The 19599-nt window shown below is 56.8% G+C and overlaps 5 protein-coding genes across 5 annotated transcripts; 3 read left to right on the forward strand and 2 right to left on the reverse strand.

The window, feature by feature from the left end:
• Positions 1–419: 419 nt before the first annotated feature.
• Positions 420–2393, reverse strand: BKCO1_4900040 (lysosomal acid lipase cholesteryl ester hydrolase; the record flags this gene model as incomplete). Its single annotated transcript, XM_020276554.1, has 1 exon — positions 420–2393. The coding sequence occupies one exon, from the start codon at positions 2391–2393 to the stop codon at positions 420–422; it is 1974 nt and encodes a 657-aa protein (XP_020127597.1).
• A 5374-nt stretch (positions 2394–7767) lies between these two features.
• BKCO1_4900041 (cytochrome c oxidase assembly protein) lies at positions 7768–8082 on the reverse strand (the record flags this gene model as incomplete). Its single annotated transcript, XM_020276555.1, has 1 exon — positions 7768–8082. One exon carries the CDS (start codon positions 8080–8082, stop codon positions 7768–7770), a length of 315 nt encoding a protein of 104 aa, XP_020127598.1.
• A 1012-nt stretch (positions 8083–9094) lies between these two features.
• Positions 9095–10411, forward strand: BKCO1_4900042 (palmitoyltransferase pfa5; the record flags this gene model as incomplete). Its single annotated transcript, XM_020276556.1, has 2 exons — positions 9095–9768; positions 9835–10411. The coding sequence occupies 2 exons, from the start codon at positions 9095–9097 to the stop codon at positions 10409–10411; spliced, it is 1251 nt and encodes a 416-aa protein (XP_020127599.1).
• Positions 10412–11494: 1083 nt separating this feature from the next.
• Positions 11495–13606, forward strand: BKCO1_4900043 (calcineurin-like phosphoesterase; the record flags this gene model as incomplete). Its single annotated transcript, XM_020276557.1, has 2 exons — positions 11495–11836; positions 11885–13606. 2 exons carry the CDS (start codon positions 11495–11497, stop codon positions 13604–13606), a joined length of 2064 nt encoding a protein of 687 aa, XP_020127600.1.
• A 725-nt stretch (positions 13607–14331) lies between these two features.
• On the forward strand, positions 14332–18535 carry BKCO1_4900044 (3-hydroxyisobutyrate dehydrogenase protein; the record flags this gene model as incomplete). Its single annotated transcript, XM_020276558.1, has 7 exons — positions 14332–14616; positions 14669–16957; positions 17014–17176; positions 17228–17671; positions 17774–17908; positions 18001–18135; positions 18381–18535. 7 exons carry the CDS (start codon positions 14332–14334, stop codon positions 18533–18535), a joined length of 3606 nt encoding a protein of 1201 aa, XP_020127593.1.
• Positions 18536–19599: the final 1064 nt, after the last annotated feature.

The raw sequence follows: 19599 nt of genomic DNA on the forward strand, positions 1-19599 counted from the left end.
TTTCTAGAGAAAAGAAGGAGTGACGCGATACCTTGTAGTAAGATGACAGTTCAAATGTAAGCCGGCGACGGCCGTTTCTTTGTACCGTGGTTGTCCATGTCCTGGTTATGCCGCGAGAATTATTTGTTGCTTGAATATATTACAATGAACGTATAGCAAAAGATGCATAGATGTAGCCAGACATGTTCAGGCAGCCTTCATTGCACAATTGAAGGCTGCAGGTCAACACACGCAAATAACCAGTACTCAAATCCAAAAGCTCTCGACTCCTTGAGCGACGCCTTTTCCCTTCGTCTCTTCTTCTAGCTCGTGAGGAAGTTCTCTTCCGGAATCCCGCATGTCCGTGGTTCGATTATCGGAGGCCTGGTCTGTCACGTTCTCCTCCGCTGTTTTTTCATCTTGCGATCGGGGCCCCTTCTCTACTTTTGCTTCTTGCTTCCCTTCTTCTTTGCCTTTGGCTCTCCTCCGGTGATGCCGACTGTCCCTGTCCCGCTCCCGCTGACCAGACCTCCTACCGCTTTTCCCGCACCGAGCGTAATTCCTTTCGAGCCAAACTTCGTCTCGGTTTTCCCTTGGCTTATCAGGCTGCTGAAACTCGCACGGCCTGGGCTATGCGCGGGGGGTGGCGGACTGGAATCTGTCCCACCGACCTCATCGGAACTCCACCACCCTTCCGGACGCGACGCGTTGGACTTTTGCGAAAGATGCGACTCGCGGTATGAGCCTTCTTCAGAGGGTGCCCTGCGTTCGAGTGAGCCGCCGATGGGAGCCGACGCGACGCGCTGCGGTCGGAACGAGCTTCCAGAGTTTCGGAGATGGACGGGGGAACCGAGCGTCGAAGGCTGATGCTTGCGAGATTCGAGGTACGGTGATGTTTTGGTGCCGCCAGCTGGGGTTGGCGAGTGCGCAGGCGGCACGTTTTCGGAGATTTTGCGTGTGGACCGGGGGCTCTCGTCATCATCGGAGAAGGAGGCCGTTGGAAGCATCTGGACGGTGTTAGACGGCGTGAGGGGTTTGAAGGGACCGTTGTTCGGACTGCTACCAGGGCCGGCGTATTTATCGAGAGCGGCGTAGACGTGCGGGAAGACAAGTTCCTCTACGTTGTTAGCCCACAGAAAGTCGAGATGCTCGTAATGAGGAATTTCCTCGGCCACCGTGTGCTTCGGCAGTTCCTTGAGCATGATGTTGACATCGACCAAGCTGTCGCTACCGCCATAGACGAGAACAATAGGCGTCTTGATATTCCGAGTGGGGAACTTGGCCACCTTGTAGTATTTTGCGTCGTTTGAGATCCTCATCGGGGCCTGCATTTCATCATCGTACATCTGGAAAGTGCCGTTCCGAATGATCTGGAACCAGTGCACAACCGTCTTGACGCTGGAGAACGAGTAGAGATGCGGATACGCGGCGAGCTTCTGGTGGGGCGAGATGTTCTTCGCCGACCAGCCGAACAGAAACGAGAGCGACCCGTCGATCAGGCGTACGAAAATGGGCGGGTACAGAATGCTCTGCCACATGGTGGTGCTGGTGAGGATAGCCCGCCTTCCGAAGGCTAGGAAGAGAACGTCGGGGGACGACTTGACAAGCGTGTCGACAATGCCACTGCTCATGCCCTTGGGAGACATGGCGGGCGCAAGAGCGACAAAGACGTTGACCTTTTCGTTCAGCATCGGGTGAATGGACAGAGCAGCGAAGGCTTGGGCAGTTCCCTGCGAGAAACCGACGTAGGAGAGCGATTGCTGGTCAGTGGTGGACAGGATGTAATCGATAGAATCGGGGATGTCGTGGAAAGCGAATTGGTCCATGGAGAAGTTCCAGAAGCGATTGTCGGTGGGAGCATCTCGGGTCGATTTCTTCGAGTATTTGTTGCCTCTGTTGTTTCCAAGCCAGACGTCGTAGCCGCGCTCAACAAGCATGAAGGGGAGACACCTCTCCTTCTCGGTAAGGCACAGCCAGACCTCGCTGTTCATCATCAAGCCATGATGCAGGTAGACGACGCGCTTCTGGATGCTGTCCGGGCCGTGGTTCACCCTCTGGTCCTCCTCGCCCCGCCTGTAGGCCAGCCTGTGCAGACCCAGCAGATATCCATCTCCGGTCTGGACAATGTGTTCCTCGGCGTAGTACCCAAAGAGTTCGGCGAGCTCGACGAAATCGGCGGCCTGGGCGATGGAGGTGACCAGACCCTTCTTCTTGTTGCGCGAGCGGCGTCCTTGCGGGGACGACAGGTAGTTGAAGGACTTGCGCGAGGCGCGGTAGCAGAGGTGGATGATGGGGCCGGGAAGGGCGAGGGTGATGATCCGGATGAAAGCCTCGAGGGCGATAAGGACGAAGCTGCCGAGCAGATAGACGTACTGCAGCGGGTGCAGTCGGCCAATGAAGGGAACCTGAGGCATGGCTGCGGGGAGGGTATCGGAGGGCGCACGAGTCGCGGCCGATGGGGTGCTGCAGGTGTGGGTGGCACAGGAGATGCGTGGTGGACGTGGGCTTGCGGAAATGAGATCAGGAGGCACCGGCCATCGTCGCGTACTTGCGATGGCGTAACCCGATAGCGCGGCGCGCTTGGAGATGAGGGCTGGCTAGGTATCGCTGACGACGATGAGAGTCGAGAGTCGACGGACGCGGCATATTGTTGAACGAGGAGGGCGGGAGCGCGTTGGGAAACGTCATTTGTTGCGCCGCTGGGCATGTGAAAGGCGGAGCTCAGAGCTGGCGAAGCTCCTTCCCTGCGCTGCGCTGCCCGTCCGTGGCCCCGGCACCCGCCCCGACTCAGACCTCACACCTCACCTCTGTGTCCCCGCCGCCCAAGCCGTGCAACACCATCGCAGTCGTCTCCGGGTGTTGACTGCTGGCTGCCAGGACCAAGAGCGCACCATGGCCGCTCGCTCGGCCCCGACGGTTGCATCTTCGGCAGCCCTGCTTCAGTCGTGACCCCGTGCTCACTCTGGCCGCAAGCCGCACGACACAAGGAGACGCAAGGAGACGCCGGTCGTCGCGCACAAGGCTGCTCTTGCTGCTCTTGAGACGCACGCCACTATCGAAAGGCTGCAGTCTGGGCTGCTTTGGGAATGCCGTGGGCGTGAGGCCTGGCGCGGTGCTCTCGGCTGGAGGGTGGGGAAGCAGTGTGCCATGATGGGTGGGGGTGCCCCAGGCCACGTCAATGATTCTCAGCCGCATCTCTGTAAGCTGCCGCTGCCTCTGCTTCGACTTCTCATTACCACGCCGGCTCCCCGTGCTCGTGCCCTGCTGCCTGTTCTCTCGTCCTTGGCCGCTGCTGCCTCATTCGTGCCCCAAGGCCTTGTTGACCGGCCCCCACCGGTGGTCTTCTCGTTCTAGCTCTGCTCCAAGAGCCTCAGCCTTCCCACCCCTCCTGACTCTCTGTTCTTACTCGCCGCACTCAATTGGCCAGCAATTCTGCGATTCAAACCGCCCAAGCGATCCAGACGCCCTGTCCGCTGTCCCGGCTGGGGACTGGGATCCAATGTTTCACGCCCATCTTCTTTCTCCCCCGATCGTGGAGAGATATGGTGTGAAGCCGGTTGAGACTCCTAGAAGGCTGAACCTCTGCAGTTATAAAGAGCTCGAGGACACCGAACCTCCTCATCGACCAGGAGGTGTAGACCTTCGATGTTGACATCCACCACCCAATCACAGAGACCCCATCCGTGCTCTCGTGCGATTACGCATTAGCGCATTTCTGCCTACGCGCATGAACCGCATGATTACCCTCTCGTTCTTCCTCCGATCTTCTGAGCCCTTTGAGAGGCCCACATCTTTCCAGCCCGCCATTGGCGCTCGCTCTTTCGACCCTCGGTCTCTATGCCTGCCGCCCGTCACACCGTCATACCAGGCAGCAGGGGGTGGCGGCTTTCGTCGAGGCCTCCCTGATCTTCGTCTCTCGGCCAACGACCGCTTCACTGTACGATGCTCAAGCCAGGCAGTGCACCTCTTCACTGGCTGGTGCTTAAAAAGCAGGAGTGGCTGTGCGAAACATAGCTCTTCATGAGGTGTCAAGGCTTTGGTGCGCTTGCCTCAGTCACGGATGAGGCTCTTCGCGAGGCCGCCCCGAAGCGGCTCAAGGGTCGCTGGATCCCACCCACAAACGGCAAGGCTAAGCCGCGTCTATCACAAGTTGACGCAAGGCTCCTGCAGCGCTTCTGCCGGTGAGGACCTTCTGAAACGCACCCTGCTCTGCCTCCCTTGTTGCGTTGATCTGTATCGTCCGGGGTCGTTGTTCTTCTCCCTTCTGATGTGTAGTGTCTTCTTAGATCCAAGTGTACCGTATGATGTGTCATTGTTCTATAGAGGGCTAGTTCCATCACAGTCACACTTCTGTTCAATACGATGATGCACTTCATTCCCGCTGTCCAATCTTTTACTACCTGATCGATCTCACTGGTCAGCCTTTGCGGCTCTTTCTCTAGCTTAGGCTGCAAAGAAGCACCTAACAACTCTCGGAGCTTGCATCCGTTTCAGATTAACGAAGTGCCTAGTGTCGGCTTTGCACGCAATTCACGCGATTCACCCCGTCCGTAAACGGTTATAGTAGAAGAGTTCAACGTCGAGACATTCCCAGCTATCATTCTGTGTGCGGCGGAGCTTTCCTGGCCTGTCTGCCCCAGCCTCCGCCCGGGCCATTTGTTTCGTCTCTGTATAGCTCGTCAATCTTTGAAGCTGCCTACCAAGAGGTAATCCACTCCGCCACTTGGTGTGGCCTCATGCACGTCAGCCAGTCCCGCCTTTTCTTTGCACCTTCCACCGTCTTTGATACAAAGACCCCACTGGCTATTTCTCTTCTGATGCCACCCAACCACATGGCCCCTTCCATGGGCCCCTTGCTACCACCATGGGTTGCCCAGACGGCCTCGGCCCCCCGTTCTTTTCTTCCGCCTTGTCTTGACTGCCCAGCCACTCCGAGGATATTCTTTGTCGCCTAAAATGTTCCTCAGGACTTCTGGTGTACGCCCTTGGTGCCCGACGGGGGTTGCTGCCTTCCCTGGCCGCCGGTGAATAGATTACCCACCGCCTCTCTCGCATACCCCTTTCGGAAGGCTCCTGTGTTCTTCACACCTGCGGATGATGGGAGTGGCTCGGACGTCGCCGATGCTAGCATTGAGGGGGCACTCATCGTCTCCCGGGGCGGTCTGGGATGCCCCCAAACGACTCACAACGGCGGTATGGGGCGAGGGCGTTCTTGCGCTCTCGGCCCACCCGACCGCAGCACGGCAGAGTTGAATGTTCTGTGTTCAGTCACAGCCCCAAAGTAATGGTGCATCTATATATGCCTTCTGGCTTCGTTCATCACAGCTCCCTCCACCACATCCTCACCATCAAACCCCCACAGAAAGACAAAATCGGACTTCTCAAAGTCACTATCTTGACCAAATCACTCACAATACTCCCTGAATATCACTGGACACTCCCACAGTATGAGTGGCACCAAGTTCACTTCACTGTCTCTCACTGACTGGAGCCCTTCAGGGCACACACTTCAAGATGTGCAACGATCACTCCGTTTCCGCTCCCGCCTTTGAGCCGTCTACGCCTTCGATTCCAGGTAACATAAATTTCCTTACGCCTAATGCTTACTATTGTTGCCAATGCGGATTCGAACCAATGACATGTCGGCTCTACGCGGCCTGCATCCAATGTGGACACCAATTCGGCTCTGATCATTGCAGACCGGCTTTCATTGACGGCCAATTTTCTTCTACTACTTCTTCGACTTTCTCTTTGTCACAATCTACGGGACAAGTGCTGACAAGCTCCACACCAAAAGCCTCCACCAACACACCGTCGTCGTTCTATGGCGTCAGCGGTGTCAGTCCGAACTCATCCACGACCGATCTCACTTCTCCCAATTCCCGTATCCCGCCTCCAGTCAGCCAGCAGGTTTTCGATTTCCATACTTTGAACGACCGTGCCCCGTTCACAGCTCCTGCTGCTGATGGTGAAGCGACTTGGTTTTGCTGCGGTTGTGGCTCTGGCCCCTACAACAAGGAAATTTACGCCGCGTGCATCCATTGCCACCACGTACAATGCTACTACTGCAATAAAGAGTAAAGCTCCACCAACTCTCTGTGCCACCATTGCGGCCCAGATGTTGTAGGTAAGCCGGACTAAATATGCTGGTACTTTGCTGGGCTGACGCTGAGTAGCAAGATAAAGATATGGGCACTGTCCATATCGTTTTGACCATTCCTTTGTCCCCAGTCTTGTTTAGCTTCTGCATTGCACTTGGACTTGTTGGTTCTGCTTTTGTTTGCTTTGATTTTCCCAGCACCCAGCATATAAATATCCCCGTCGTGTACCTCGGATGAGTTTTTCCATTTGTAGCCATCTTGGAAGATGTTCGAGGTTTTTGTTTGTTTCTGTATCATGGCATAGATAAGGCGTTTCTCGCAGTCTACAAATCTCTCTAGAATCATGCTTCCAAACACTTCAACTTTGACCATTCTTCTTACGTGAGGCACCGTTCCATAGTGTGGAAGCAGCTGCTTGCATGCCGCGGGTCTCGGAATGTGACCCTTTGTGCAACCAGCAGACAGCCACAGCTCAGGTTGACTCAATAATAGCGCGCAAGACTCCAGTCTGTGATCATTTCTCCAAATCCTTCGAAGGATGCGGGTGGCTGTGTCTAACTAGATGAGATCTGAGACAATTGCAGACGGCCGTGAACCACGTTTCCCACCTCTTGTTTCGCCAAGTCCACAATCAGCCTCATATTTTTAGGCAGTCTTCTAGAAAACAAATGTCTCAGAGCGCAGCGCAAGGCTGAGCGAAGGTGGCGGTCATCTTGCCCGTAGCCGCGCGCTTTGACCGCGTGCTGGTAGGCTTACCTTGCGCCTGTGACGAAATATATCTCGCGTCTCACCGGTTCGTTATCCGATTAAACGGTTACAGAGGGAAAAAGAAAGGAAAATCCTCACAGCTGGAAAATGATACTGAGCGGGGAACTGCCCACGTGTGTCCACCACCAGCGCCATCCGGATCAAGGCAGACTTTCGACGATCATACCCCATGTAGAAGGTCAGGTCCTCAAGGATCTTTCAAAGCCGCATAACTCGTCTTCCATATAAGTCTCATGAAGAGAAGGGCGGCCAATGAAGGCCTGGCACGCCGGCTTCTCCCGGCCTTGGGCGCTGCAACTGTCAGACCATCACCCGCACCAGCCACTCCTGCCCTTCTGCCACCATCAGCCCGCCAACGGGGCCGCGAGTGGCGGCATGCTTCAGGCATGATCCGCTCTTGGCAATGTTTGGGCCAAATGAGGCAGAGCGGGCGCTCAGCAGATGCGAAAATACACCATACGAGGGTTCTGAGTAGAGCTACAGCTATATACAGCCAGCTGAACTTTCTCGCCCCGAATACCGGGGCGCTGCCAGCCACGAAGAATTCCCAGTGCCGTTTTCAATGCCCGTTCACAGGCAGAAATATCTATCACAAGTCCCCTTTTTACACTCATCCGTCCGACGGGGCGAAAATGAGGAGGTGTTGCCCGTTCTTCCTGTCCAAACGCCAATCCCCCATGTCTTCGTCAACAGTGCAGCCTCGTGCAACACCAACATGCCAAAAATTGCCAAATCCGCACCACGACGCGTGGCCGCGCGGCCGCAATGCTCGAACAAGCCTTTTCTTGGCCTGCGTCCCCAAGGCCGAGTTGTCGGATCTGCCCGCGGCCCAGCGGCTTGCCGTACGTACGCAGCTGCCTCGGCCCTCGATCCCAAGCCCTCCTTCTCCCACAGCCCGACTGTCCCGCCACATCCCTCATTATTTCTCGTCGCCGCCACCCTTCCTATCCTCGTCCCCGTCCGTGCCCTTCAAGACGTCGTACAGCGGCTTGCCGGCGTAGAGCTGGCCGCCCTTCTTCTCGCCGCCCGCCTTGCCGCCGGAGCCGGTGTCGGGCAGGTCGAGCTCGGCGCTGGACATGACGCCGACGGGCTTGTTGCCGCGGAAGCGCTTGCGCATGTCGACCATGCCGCGCTTGCACTCGCCGTAGCCCTTTTTGAGCTGCTGGCAGCGCGTCGGCAGCGCGTCCGAGAGCGGCGGCCGCAGGCAGTCCGACGGCGAGTGGCGTTGCACCATGATGCAGTCGCTGTTCTGGAGGCATTCGGCCAGCGCAGCGCCTGTGTGGTGGAGCGGCCAATGGTCAGCCGTCTGTTTTCTGGAAACCTGGGGCGCCACGGCGGCTGGATGGTCGAAAAGGCGGTCCGTGGCGGGGGGGAGGAGGCTGTGGGGAGGGAAGCTGGGAGGAGACGTACGGATGTCTTTACATGACGACGGCATGGCTGCGGATGGGTGCGCGGGGCAATGGCGCGTCGCGGGAGGTTTGCTCAGCGGTTGAAATTCACGATAGCTTTCACTGGCGGAGGCGCGCGGGCGGCGATCGTCAGTCGGACCACCGACCACCGCCAAGGCGCCGGGTCAATTGCGCGCGGCGAGCCAGGGTCCACCCTGTCCCTCTTCCCTCTCGGCCCATCGAGGCCAGCACCCGCCTCCCCGAGTCCGAAGCAGGAACAGCCAGGCGTGCGGCCGTCGCGCCAACCTCCGACTTGCTGTCATCATCACCTACCTCCTGCCTCCTCTCCTCCCCGCAGCTGCTCTTCCCCCCCCCAACCCCCCGGCCCGGGCCTCCAGCCTTTCTCACGTCGCCGTCTCCCATCTCGAGCCTGTTGTGCAGCGCGCACGTACCCGCCGTGCCGCCGCCCGAGAGCCCATCACTCGCTTCAGCGGGTGGACTATCGACACGCTAAGCCCAACTTCCACCACCGCTTCTTCTTATTATGTCCAACAATTAGGGAGCCTTCCCACGGTCCGTGCCGCCCTCCGCACGAAATCCTGCCGTTCTCTCTCTCTCTCGACACCGCCGCCCGCCCTCTCCCTCAACCAAACCGCCCAACCTCGCCCGGCCATTCTTACCCTCTCACACGCCACAACGGCGGCGGCGACGCGCTCAATTCTCGAACCAACACCCTATCCTTCCACCCCGGCCCGCCAGGAGAGAACAGTACCCGCAGCAACAACAACAACATCACCATCATCACCGACATCCGCATCCACCGCCTCTCCCAAACCACCCCCCCACAAAAAAACCACCATGCCGTCCCACCCACCCCCCTCCGACGACCACGACACCGCCCCCACCGCCGCCGCCGCCTCATCCCTCCCCCCCAGCCGGCCCACCCAACAATCCATCGCGCGCTGGTCGGCAACGACCGTCCCGCTGATGATCGTCGCGGTCGTCAGCTGGGCGACGTACGTGCTGGTGGCGAAGCTGGCGGTCGATCGGCTGATGCTGCGGCGGGGGGAACGCGGCGCCGGCGTCGCCGTCGTGGTGCTGCATTGCGTCTTGTTGGCGGCGACGGCGGTGGCGTACGTGCGCATCATCGCGACGCTGAAGGTCGATCCGGGGTTGGTGCCGTTGGGGAGGGGGAGCGCGGATGAGGGGGGGAGGAGGAGGAAAGGCAGGGGGAGGAAAGGTAGGAGGGATGGTGGTGGACAACGGCAGCGGCGGGGGGAGTGGGGAGGTGGGGATGGGGTTGGGGACGGCGGCGGCGTGTTTGAGGATGAGGAGGGGAGGACGTGGGCGGAGAGGCAGTATGAGGAGAAGCTGAAGCGGTTGGAGAAGTTTGTGCCGAGGGAGGTGTTTGTGTGCGATTATGATGGGTTGCCGCTGTGGTGTGACAAGTGCAGCAATTGGAAGCCGGATCGCACGCATCATTGCAGCGATTTGGGGAGGTGTGTGCGGAGGATGGACCACTTTTGTCCCTGGTGAGTGTCTCCTTTGCACGAGTTTATGCTTGAGGACGTTGGTTTGGGAATCTGACGTTTGAACAGGGTTGGCGGTATTGTCTCGGAGACGTCGATGAAGTTCTTCATCCAGTTTACTTTTTACGCCTCCCTCCTCGGATCTTTCCTTCTCATCACAAACGGCATCCTTGTGGCTCGGGACAAGCATGAGGGTCGAGACCTCGACAATCACATGATAGCGCTGCTCGCATTCACTGGCCTCTTCACACTCTTCGCCGTTGGCATCTTCGGCAACACGCTCTTCATGACGCTTCACAATTTTACCACCGTGGAAGCCCTCAACCGCGCGAACGCAACGTACCACCTCTCCATCCTCATCACGCCCTCGTGGTGCAACCGCAGAAATGATGAGCAGTACCCCTTCCGGACGACTACGTATCCCGGCGCACCGGGTGCTCTCTACGCGATCCTGATGACTCGGCCTGGCGACAACCCGTGGGATGTCGGCAAGCTCAAGAATCTGAAGAGCGTCATGGGCGAGAGCGTTATCGATTGGTTTTTGCCGCTCAAGTTCAGTCCGTGCACGAACCACGACAGACAGGACTCGGAGTTTGAGTTTGGCCCCTCGGTCGAAAACGCGAAGAGAGAAGCGACCGGGTATTAATACTTTTGTTTCTCCCCATGTGAGCTTCGTAATTATTGTTTTTTTTTCGGGTGAGAAGAGGTCGTCGCTTCTTCAGCCTGCATTCTTGGTGTTGGTTTGGCAGGGAGGGTCACTTGGTCTTCGGATTATGACTTCATGACTTTTGGATACCCACCCCTTTTCTTCCTGTTTACTTCATTTTGGGCTGTGGGGAGACGACTATTTCTTGTATACGCTTTTTATTGTTAACCCGCTCGTAATATCCGATTCTGTTCATGACCCCTGGCCAGGCTACAGCTGCTGTGTGTTCGCCTACGTGCGCATTTTGATACCTTGTCCTACTTCAACATGAAAGAAAATACTCAGAGGCCTTCTTCTGGTACCAGTGATCTCTTTCCTTTCTTCGAATCCCCAGCTCTGACTTACCGGAAAGGCAACACCACGCACGGGTTACTCTCAACCAAAGGGACGATGGGCTCCGTCGCCACCGCACCTCCTCCTCGTCCGACTTTAGCCAGCATCGAGAGCGTCAGGGCTCCTCCATTCCTCGGGTCTTCGGATTGCCGCCAAGGATGTACAATGCAAATGACTGAGAGGGCTGACAAAATAGTGGAAAGTAATGATTCAGACGGCATGATATCGCATCTTCTAAGTTTGGGCCTGACTCGTCTCGGAACTCGCCTCGGGGAGAAGATGTGCTGCGCCGCAAACGCGTCAAGCGACATCGGTTCCGTCATGTAGCACCCCGGCCACGGCGGAGATTGCCAGAATGCAGGCACATGTGCGGTGATAGGACGCACGTTGGAGGGGAAGAGGCTGAACGGCAGCGATAAGATGGGGCCAACGGAACCTGATGTGTCGCTAGGGCCGGGACCGTATGCAGGCACGGGCGATCTGTTGGAGCGAAGCAAACGAGCTAGGCCGCGATAAGCAGGTCAAATTCCGCCGGACCCGCCCGCTGACCGCACGTGGGGTAAGGCTATCGCTGCGGATGCCGGCCTGCCTGTCTGCAACCCTGACGGGCAGACCAAATAAAATCATGGACGGCGCCGATCCCAGTTCCTCAGCCCCTCCCCTCCTCTCCCCCAGCCTCTCGCCGCTGCCATGCGTTTCGCCGCGACCCTCGCCGTCGCGTCGCTCGCCGGCACTGCGCTGGCCTGCGCCGACGACGGCCACAGCTGCTACGGGCCGCAGGACGACGTCGTCCTCACCCGCAAGGTCAAGCGCATGCAGCCCGAGTCCAGCAATGCCACCAGCGGCCCGCGCGCCCCGCTCGAATGGGGCCAGCTCAACTTCCTGCACACCACCGACACCCACGGCTGGCTGGAGGGCCACCTGAAGGAGCAGAACTACGGCGCCGACTGGGGCGACTACGTCTCCTTCACCACCGCCATGAAGGCCCAGGCCCGGGAGCTCGGCGTCGATCTGCTGCTCATCGACACCGGCGTAAGCTCACACGCCGCCCCGCTGTGCTTCGATGGTTAACCAGCCCAGGACTTGCACGACGGCGCTGGCCTCTCGGATGCCACGGATCCGAACGGGCTGATCTCGAACCCCATCTGGGAGAACATCGACTACGACCTGCTGGCCATCGGCAACCACGAGCTCTACGTCACCGAGATTGCCTATGAGCACTTCAACCAGTTCGCCAAGGTCTACGGCGACCGCTATGTCACCTCCAACGTCCAGATCATCAACCCGTCGACCGGCGCCTACGAGTACATCGGCAGCCAGTACCGCTACTTCACCACCGAGCAAGGCCTCCGCATCATGGCCTTTGGCGTCCTGTTCGACTTCACCGGCAACTCCAACGTCTCCAAAGTCATCAAGGCTGCCGACCTTGTCCAGGAGGCCTGGTTCCAAGACGCCGTGAACCACGAGGGTGTCGACATGTTCATCCTGCTTGGCCACAACGCCGCTCGCCCCACCGACTCCACCAGCACCATGGGCACCGTCTACAGTGCCATCCGCACCGCCCGCCCCGACCTGCCCATCCAGATCTTCGGCGGCCACACCCACATCCGCGACTTCGCCGTCTACGACAACAAGGCCACCGGCCTCGAGTCCGGCCGCTACTGCGAGACGCTGGGCTGGCTGTCCATCACCGGCATCGAGGGACAGGGAAACAGCACCTACGCCGCCAAGCAGCCCGAGGGCCTCCCCGCGCCCACGAGGCCCGCCGTGTCGGTGAACGGGACTGCCGCCAACAGCACGCTCCCGACGTCCGACACCCCCTCGGCCCTGCGCTACTCGCGGCGCTACCTGGACTGGAACCGCTGGACCTTTGGCTACCACGCCGTCGGCAGCCAGAGCAAGCCGTTCGACACGCAGCACGGCAAGGCCGTCACCGCCACCATCACGGGCGCGCGCGAGCAGCTCAACCTGAGCAGCGTCATCGGCTGCGCGCCGCAGACCTGGTGCATCGACTGCAAGCCCTTCGGCGACCCCGGCAACATCTACACCCTCCTCAAAGAAGCCATCGCCACCGTCCTCGTCAACCAGTCGCGCGCAGACGTGCCGCGCATCATCTTCATCAACACGGGCAGCGTGCGCTTCGACCTCGTCCAGGGCCCCTTCACCTACGACGACTCCTTCATCGTCTCCCCCTTCACCAACACCATCCGCTTCATCCCCGACGTGCCGTGGGAATCCGCCTCGCAGGTCCTCGACATCATGAACGCCGGACCCTACCAGAAGAAGAAGCTGCGCCGCTCCCTCACCCACGCCGACCTCGCCTTCACCCCGCTCGCGCCCTCCCTCCCCGACGCCGACGCCTGCATCGACCCGCCGCTGTCGCATTCCCCGCTCCACGCCCGCGCCTTCCGCGGCGGCCGCCTGCTGCGCCGCCAGGAAGTCACCACCACCACCCCGGGCTACGCCACCTCGGACGACTTCGGCACCGACGGCGACGACACGCTTCACTCGCCCATCCCCGCCTACGACCTGCCCATCGACGTGCAGGCCAACGCCTCCTTCCCCGCCGACGGCTCCGCCCCCGACACGGTCGACGTCGTCTACCTCGACTTCATCGAGGACTACGTCATCGCCGCGTTGAATGAGGCTGGTGGCGGTTATGATGCCGGCGATGCGGCGGCGTATATGGATGAGAGTTTTACGAGTAATATGTATTTGCCCGAGTATGCGCGGGTGGCGTGGCAGGATAATGTGGGGGATTGTCCGGTGGGGAAGGGCGTCGGGTTCGATAAGAGGAGGTGAGCGAGCTTTGCTTGGGGGGGTTTGGAGGAGTGCCAGGGTGTCCGTGGAGCGTTGGCATGAAGTCTGTTTGTAAGAGTGAGTGGTAGCATGTCATTGTCAGTTAAAGTTCAAACGGTTTGAAGCGAGCTGAGATTCGTCAATAACTCCCCCTGCTGAGTCCCATGATTCGCCGAGCGACTGTTTTAGCGACCTCCGTGCAACCTATCTCTCGATCATCGGGCAGCGCTTAGTCAGGGCTGTCGAGTAAGTGTCAATCTGGAGAAACGGCAACACCACGAGGCATCAAAGCGATGATTCAAATGTCGATATTTAAGCGCATGTGCTCTTACGCATAGTGCATGCTGTGGTATTATTTTCAACTTCTTGCTTCTTCACCCTTTCGCGTGGCAAGAGCAGTCCACCAGGCTGTGTCTACCAAGTGGTGCGAAGCGGATCCTACCCTAAAAGAACATGCTTGTACGCCCTTTGTACGCCCTTGCCTACGTGTCCACGAAAATCAGCCCCGTCAATATCTGCCTGTTATGCTATCTTGTCGCCTTGTTACACCAAATGCAGGCGTGTGAGGCTGTGCTGAGCCATTTGCCATAAGCGGACGCGTTATCGGCATTTCCATAGGTAAGGGGTTTGGGCGACACGGGGAGGCAAAAGTCTGCCTTGTTTTACTTAAAACCCTGACTTGCTGCCACCAGAGCCAAGGACGACCTACCTACTGTTTTGTCTACGCCATGGATGATGCAGCAACCTCCTCTCGCCAGCAATTCTTCCTTCGTCAAGATGGAAGACTGGCTCCGTTGTTAGTGCAAAGTTTTGAGCCTCATGAGGATGCGACAAACTTGGAATGGGGTCGAATTGGTAGGCCTCAGCCCCAAGTGTCATCCTTCACCGGCCTGATTTACTGGATTTGGTCGCCGATGCTTGTCGAGGGGAGTGAAATCCACAAGCTTGGTGTGCGGCCCAGAATCGTGCTATTGTTAAGATGGCTCGCCGCATGGCCTTTGATTGTTCTTACGGTTTGTGGACGCCTCGGAACACTGTTCTCGCAGCATTTGCTGACTTTTGCAGGCGTGGACAAGTCTTCGCGACGTGGGCGCAATGAAAATCGAGACCAATCATGGGGCCTTTTACGACCCCATTCCATACAAGTATCCGGCCGACGAACTGGAGAGCAATAGGCTGCGACATCGAACCCAACAGTCTCGGCAAGCTACGCAAGATGAAGCAGGTCCTCTACCACATTTGGGGCCATCCCGGGGCTCAAGATCATCTACAGATATTGCGCTAAGGCCTCGGCGTCAGCGACAATCTCTCAGTGCTGGCGCTCCCTCGAGGCTCATTCGCCCACGATACCTTTGTTTCCTGTACAGCCCAGATATAACCAAAGGTGAAAAAGAGCTCCCCTACAAGACAATGAAAGTTTCCGAGTGGATAGAGGAGCATGGGGATGTCGGTACGGAATTCGTTTTCGTGTCGTATACTCGAATGCAGTTCCGCGTCAACACGGAGAAGGAAATCTCTGAATGGGGTTACGAAACCGATGAAGAGAGGGAGAAGAATCGCCAAATAGCCGAAAGAGACAGGGCAACACTGCTTGGCTGGGGAATCGAAGCTGCACGGGCAGCCAACATCTCTGCTTTCTGGCTCGACTTCGAATGCTTGAGAGACGACGACGGAGAAGCCAGATCGTCGAGCAGCACTGACGATGTGTATCTGATATGTGACGTCGTGCGCGCGGCCCACTCCATGATCATCGCTGTCGGCCCTCCGGTTTGGGACAGGCTCGAGAACAAAGAAGAGCCGTACAGTCCTCAAAATGAGACTCGCTGGCTCCGCCAGTGGGGCTCTCGCCTCTGGACGCTTCCTGAGCTTCTTCTTTGTCCGGGCGAGTTCCGAGTCAAACTATACTCAAACGCTCTCGGCGGCCCGAGTCAGCCAAAGAGTATGGCCAAACGCAACTTTGCGGAAAGAGCCTGGGATGATGCTCAAGCTGTAGTGCAGCTGCTTGACCATTTTGAAGGCTCCGCAATCCTGGGTTCTCTACAATTCATCAGCATTGCTCTCGACTGTTTCTCCAGACGCAAGACAGACCAGTTCGTTAAAGCGGATATTGTCTACGCGTTGATGGGCCTGCTCAACAAGCGGCTTCAGGCCAATAAAGAGGACACCGGATTCCAGGCTTTCGCAAGGCTTTCCCTCGCCAACGACAGCGACCAACTTCTCGAACGCGTTCTGTGCATGCTACCCCCGAGTCCACAGGCCCCTTGGTACATCATCCGCGATGCCTACGGAGCCAATCTCTGGGACCTCAAGCCTAACTGTGAGATCACCGAAGTGATACACGACCACGAAAACGACCAAGTTCTGTCATTGTATGGGGCATATGGAGCAACCATTCGTTGGGATGCCTTGGATCCCGTCCATTTCTTGACAGATCGCCCTCTGCACAAATCAGCATGGGGCATTCTTCTGTTCTACCTACCAGTTCAGTTGATTTGTGTGACTACTATGGGTTTTCTCCTCATGGCGCTGATTAACATCATTCTCTTACTCTCACTCTCCCTATCCTCTGCAGCGCTCACTATGCCCATGAGAGTATTCACCTCCACCATGCCCATGAGAGTACTCATCTCCATCTCAGTACTTGCCCTTCTCGCCGCTCCTGCGATAGTGAAGAGATCACGGTCCGGACCATTAAGATCCACCCAGGCATGCTTCATGGGGGTTGAAGGCCACGTCAATGTTGGGACCATCGAGCGCTACCTATTTGGATTCAATCATGGCAGACTTAAGGAAAACAGCGCCGATCCCTTTGGTTTTAGGTACGACGACCATCCGGCCAATGCACAACCTGGGGACGTGTATGCTCACAGGGACACTCCGAGAATGCGGTTGTTCACGCTCGTTGACACCTACACCATGACCGTTACACCATTCCTTGCGGAAAGACCTCCAGTGGCTCTCCTTGTATGTGGTAACGAGAAAGGCATGCAGCGCGCAGTCCTCTGCTCCTATGAGCATCGGACAGGGACTTTCTGCCGCCAGACAGTCTTGCAAATGAAGGGCACCATTCTGGAGCGGATGATCCGCCTGGACAAGGTTCGGTTTACACTACAGCGGTATTTACTGGATCCGAAACCCGAGGATCACGGATCGTCTCAGGAAAATTTGCAGCAAAGCCAAGCACATGGGCCAGTGGAAACTGCTCTTGATCGGAGGAACGATGCAGAGCAAGGGCTCAGTGACAGTTCTCGAACAGATTGTCAAGCGGACTCAGAGCTACAAAGTATGCCGCAGCCCATGAAAGAAAGAAGGCTAATTGTGATGCTTGATCTGGCTTTCATTCCTGTGATGTGGGTGAGTCACGAAAGTAACCGTCGTTCTTCCCTCACACTGGTCTCACGGCCCTACAGTTTATCTGCGGAACGCCCCTGGTCCCTAAAATCCCCGCTCCCTGGTACATGAACTGTGTACTACTGTACCATGCTTCCTTCTTAGCTGTGCAAGTCCCAGCATTCTTCTTACTCAGCCACATCCAGCTCTGGCGGATCATCTCACTGTCGATTATGCTCAAAGGTCGGTCCCATCCCATTCACAGGAAATAAGCTCTGACTGAAGTCTGACCAGGAATTGCACACGTCAGCTTCTGGGTACAACCCGACTCAAACAGCTCCATCATCTTCGTCCTCCAGGGCGCAACAACTGGAGTCATGGTTCCCGGCTTCGTCATACTCACCTGGTCTTGGTACCGGCCCCGAGAAGTACCGCTCCGTCTACTCATCTGGACAACCGGGAGTGGAGTAATCTCACTTTTCGCCTCACTATCTATGCAATTTACGTATCGAGCAATAATCTTCAATGCTGTAGCGGCACCGACAGCAGGCCTCACATGTATTGTGGTATTCAGCCTGTGGACTTACAACCTCTTTGGGACTCCAGAGCAAGTGCGTTGGATGTCAACAGTTAAGCGGATGCAATACGCATCGGGTGCGACCGCTTCCACCATGGGACCGACGCTGGAAAGTGGCCGGTGGATGACGCCGAAGGTTGGCCAAATCCAAGATTCCGTCGGTGATTCGAAAGGCTAACGCCCTCGTGCCCAGTTGACATGCATCTTGGAGGATCCCCAGACTTGGTGTTTCTTTCTCACTTCCATGCTGACGTCCCTGTCAGGAGCGACAATGCTCCCAGCGCCGAGATCGGGTATTCTCCCATTCCCTTTTTCGATTTCCCTCCTCTATGTACTCTCGCCCGTAGCAGTCGCCGTAAGCATCGGAAGCCTCCTGCACATACGTGACATTTCCAAGAGTAAGTCCTACACCACTCCTTTGCCTTTTTCCGATTTCTCTACGCAATATAAACCACATGCGGACTTGGCATAGTGCTCACTCAGCATGTAGTCGCCGTCATGGCGTTTTCCACAGTCATGTACCTGGCGGCCGATGTTGCATCACGACTCCTCGCCTGGACCCATTTCGGCTGGGCCTCGTTGGCTCTGCACGTGCCCACCTGCATGCAGGGCACCATCTTACCCCGTGAGTCTTCCTTCTGCTCACGCATTCCCGTTTCCACTGACCACGCATCCAAAAGTTCTTTGGGCTCTGCTCGTGCTCAATGTCCCGCACGGAAGCGGCAGGGGCGCGATGCTCTCAGTCTCTCTGATGGGCTCCAGTCTGGGGGAGATGCTCGCTTTGATCCCCCTGCGTTTGATGTCGTCCCTCTCGCCCGTGTGGTCCGCCGCACAGCTTGTTGTTCTCGGGGTATTGTTCTCCCTTTACAGAAGGCAAGACGAGAAGTTCGCAAGGAGAATGTCTGGTAGAAATGGGCAGAGCGAGGGGCGTGAAGATGGGAGAGTTGATACGAGTCTACCCTCGTTTCGACACTCCTACTGAAACCAGTAACAAGGTGCTCTCAGACATGGCCCACGGCAAGTGACAGAAGATTTGATTTTGAGCCCTCCGAGCCCGAGCAAAGATGCTACACTCTTCCTTTGTGGGTAGCGCAGAAGGATTGAGTGCCGATAAGGCAACTAGCTGTTGCCGTTTGTTTAAGATTGAAAAGTACGATACGGTTCTATCTGTCCCTCTTGATAATTTTTTTTCCAGTGTTCGTGGAAATCTCGGAATGCAATAGGGTAACCAAAGACGTTCAGTCAACTAACGACGGAAGTTCCTGTAAGTTTTCTGTCTATACCGAACTATGTATCGCTTTTTTTTTCGCTCATCCTACTGTGGCCCTCATCTATGTGGCTTCTTTCAATTAGAGATCAGAGTATTTTAAAAGTATCCATGCCGTCTGTAAATTATCTTGAATTTAACTATATAATACAACTTTGCCAAACGATACTTCATCGAGGCAGTAGATTGCCTACAACAGCGTTGGTGGTTTAGTGGTAAAATTCATCGTTGCCATCCGTTGCTTTGACTTTAAGAGAACATAAATTCTCCGAAGGCTTCAACAACCAAGTATCGATGAGCCCCGGGTTCGATTCCCGGCCGACGCATCCTTTTTGTCTCTATCGAGGACGCTCGAACGTTTTATACGTTGTTGGAATGAATGGATCAGAAGTATGTGGCTAGTCCGGAGGAAAGGGGGCACGGCGGTTGAGGAGCAGCAGCAACCAGCCAGTACCAAAAGGAGTTTCATGTGAGTTCTACACAGTGAACAACGTAGAAAGCTTTATTTTAAACTAAGGTCTTTGCTTTTGCGGGCTTTGCAACCATTGCGTGGGGCCGTTCAGCCGAGAAAAAGAAAACTTCTCCGAGGACCGGGCTGGCGGTGTTTATCGGGCCGAAGCGGGAACGTCCGCTAGTGACCGACCCGGCGATCTGGGTACGACATACCGGAGCATCGTACCAAGCCTGTGTTATGATAGCTCTGATGTTTCCTTCCAGCTAAACACTGTGCGGAACTCGCTATTGATACTGGCCCAATTCGGTAAAGAGATTGGCAGTCCGGCCAGCTGTTTCTTGAGACTCTGCAGGCAATGATTGATGAGA

This window comes from Diplodia corticola (assembly GCF_001883845.1).
Source record: "Diplodia corticola strain CBS 112549 chromosome Unknown scaffold49, whole genome shotgun sequence".
NCBI classification, from domain to species: Eukaryota; Fungi; Ascomycota; class Dothideomycetes; order Botryosphaeriales; family Botryosphaeriaceae; genus Diplodia; species Diplodia corticola.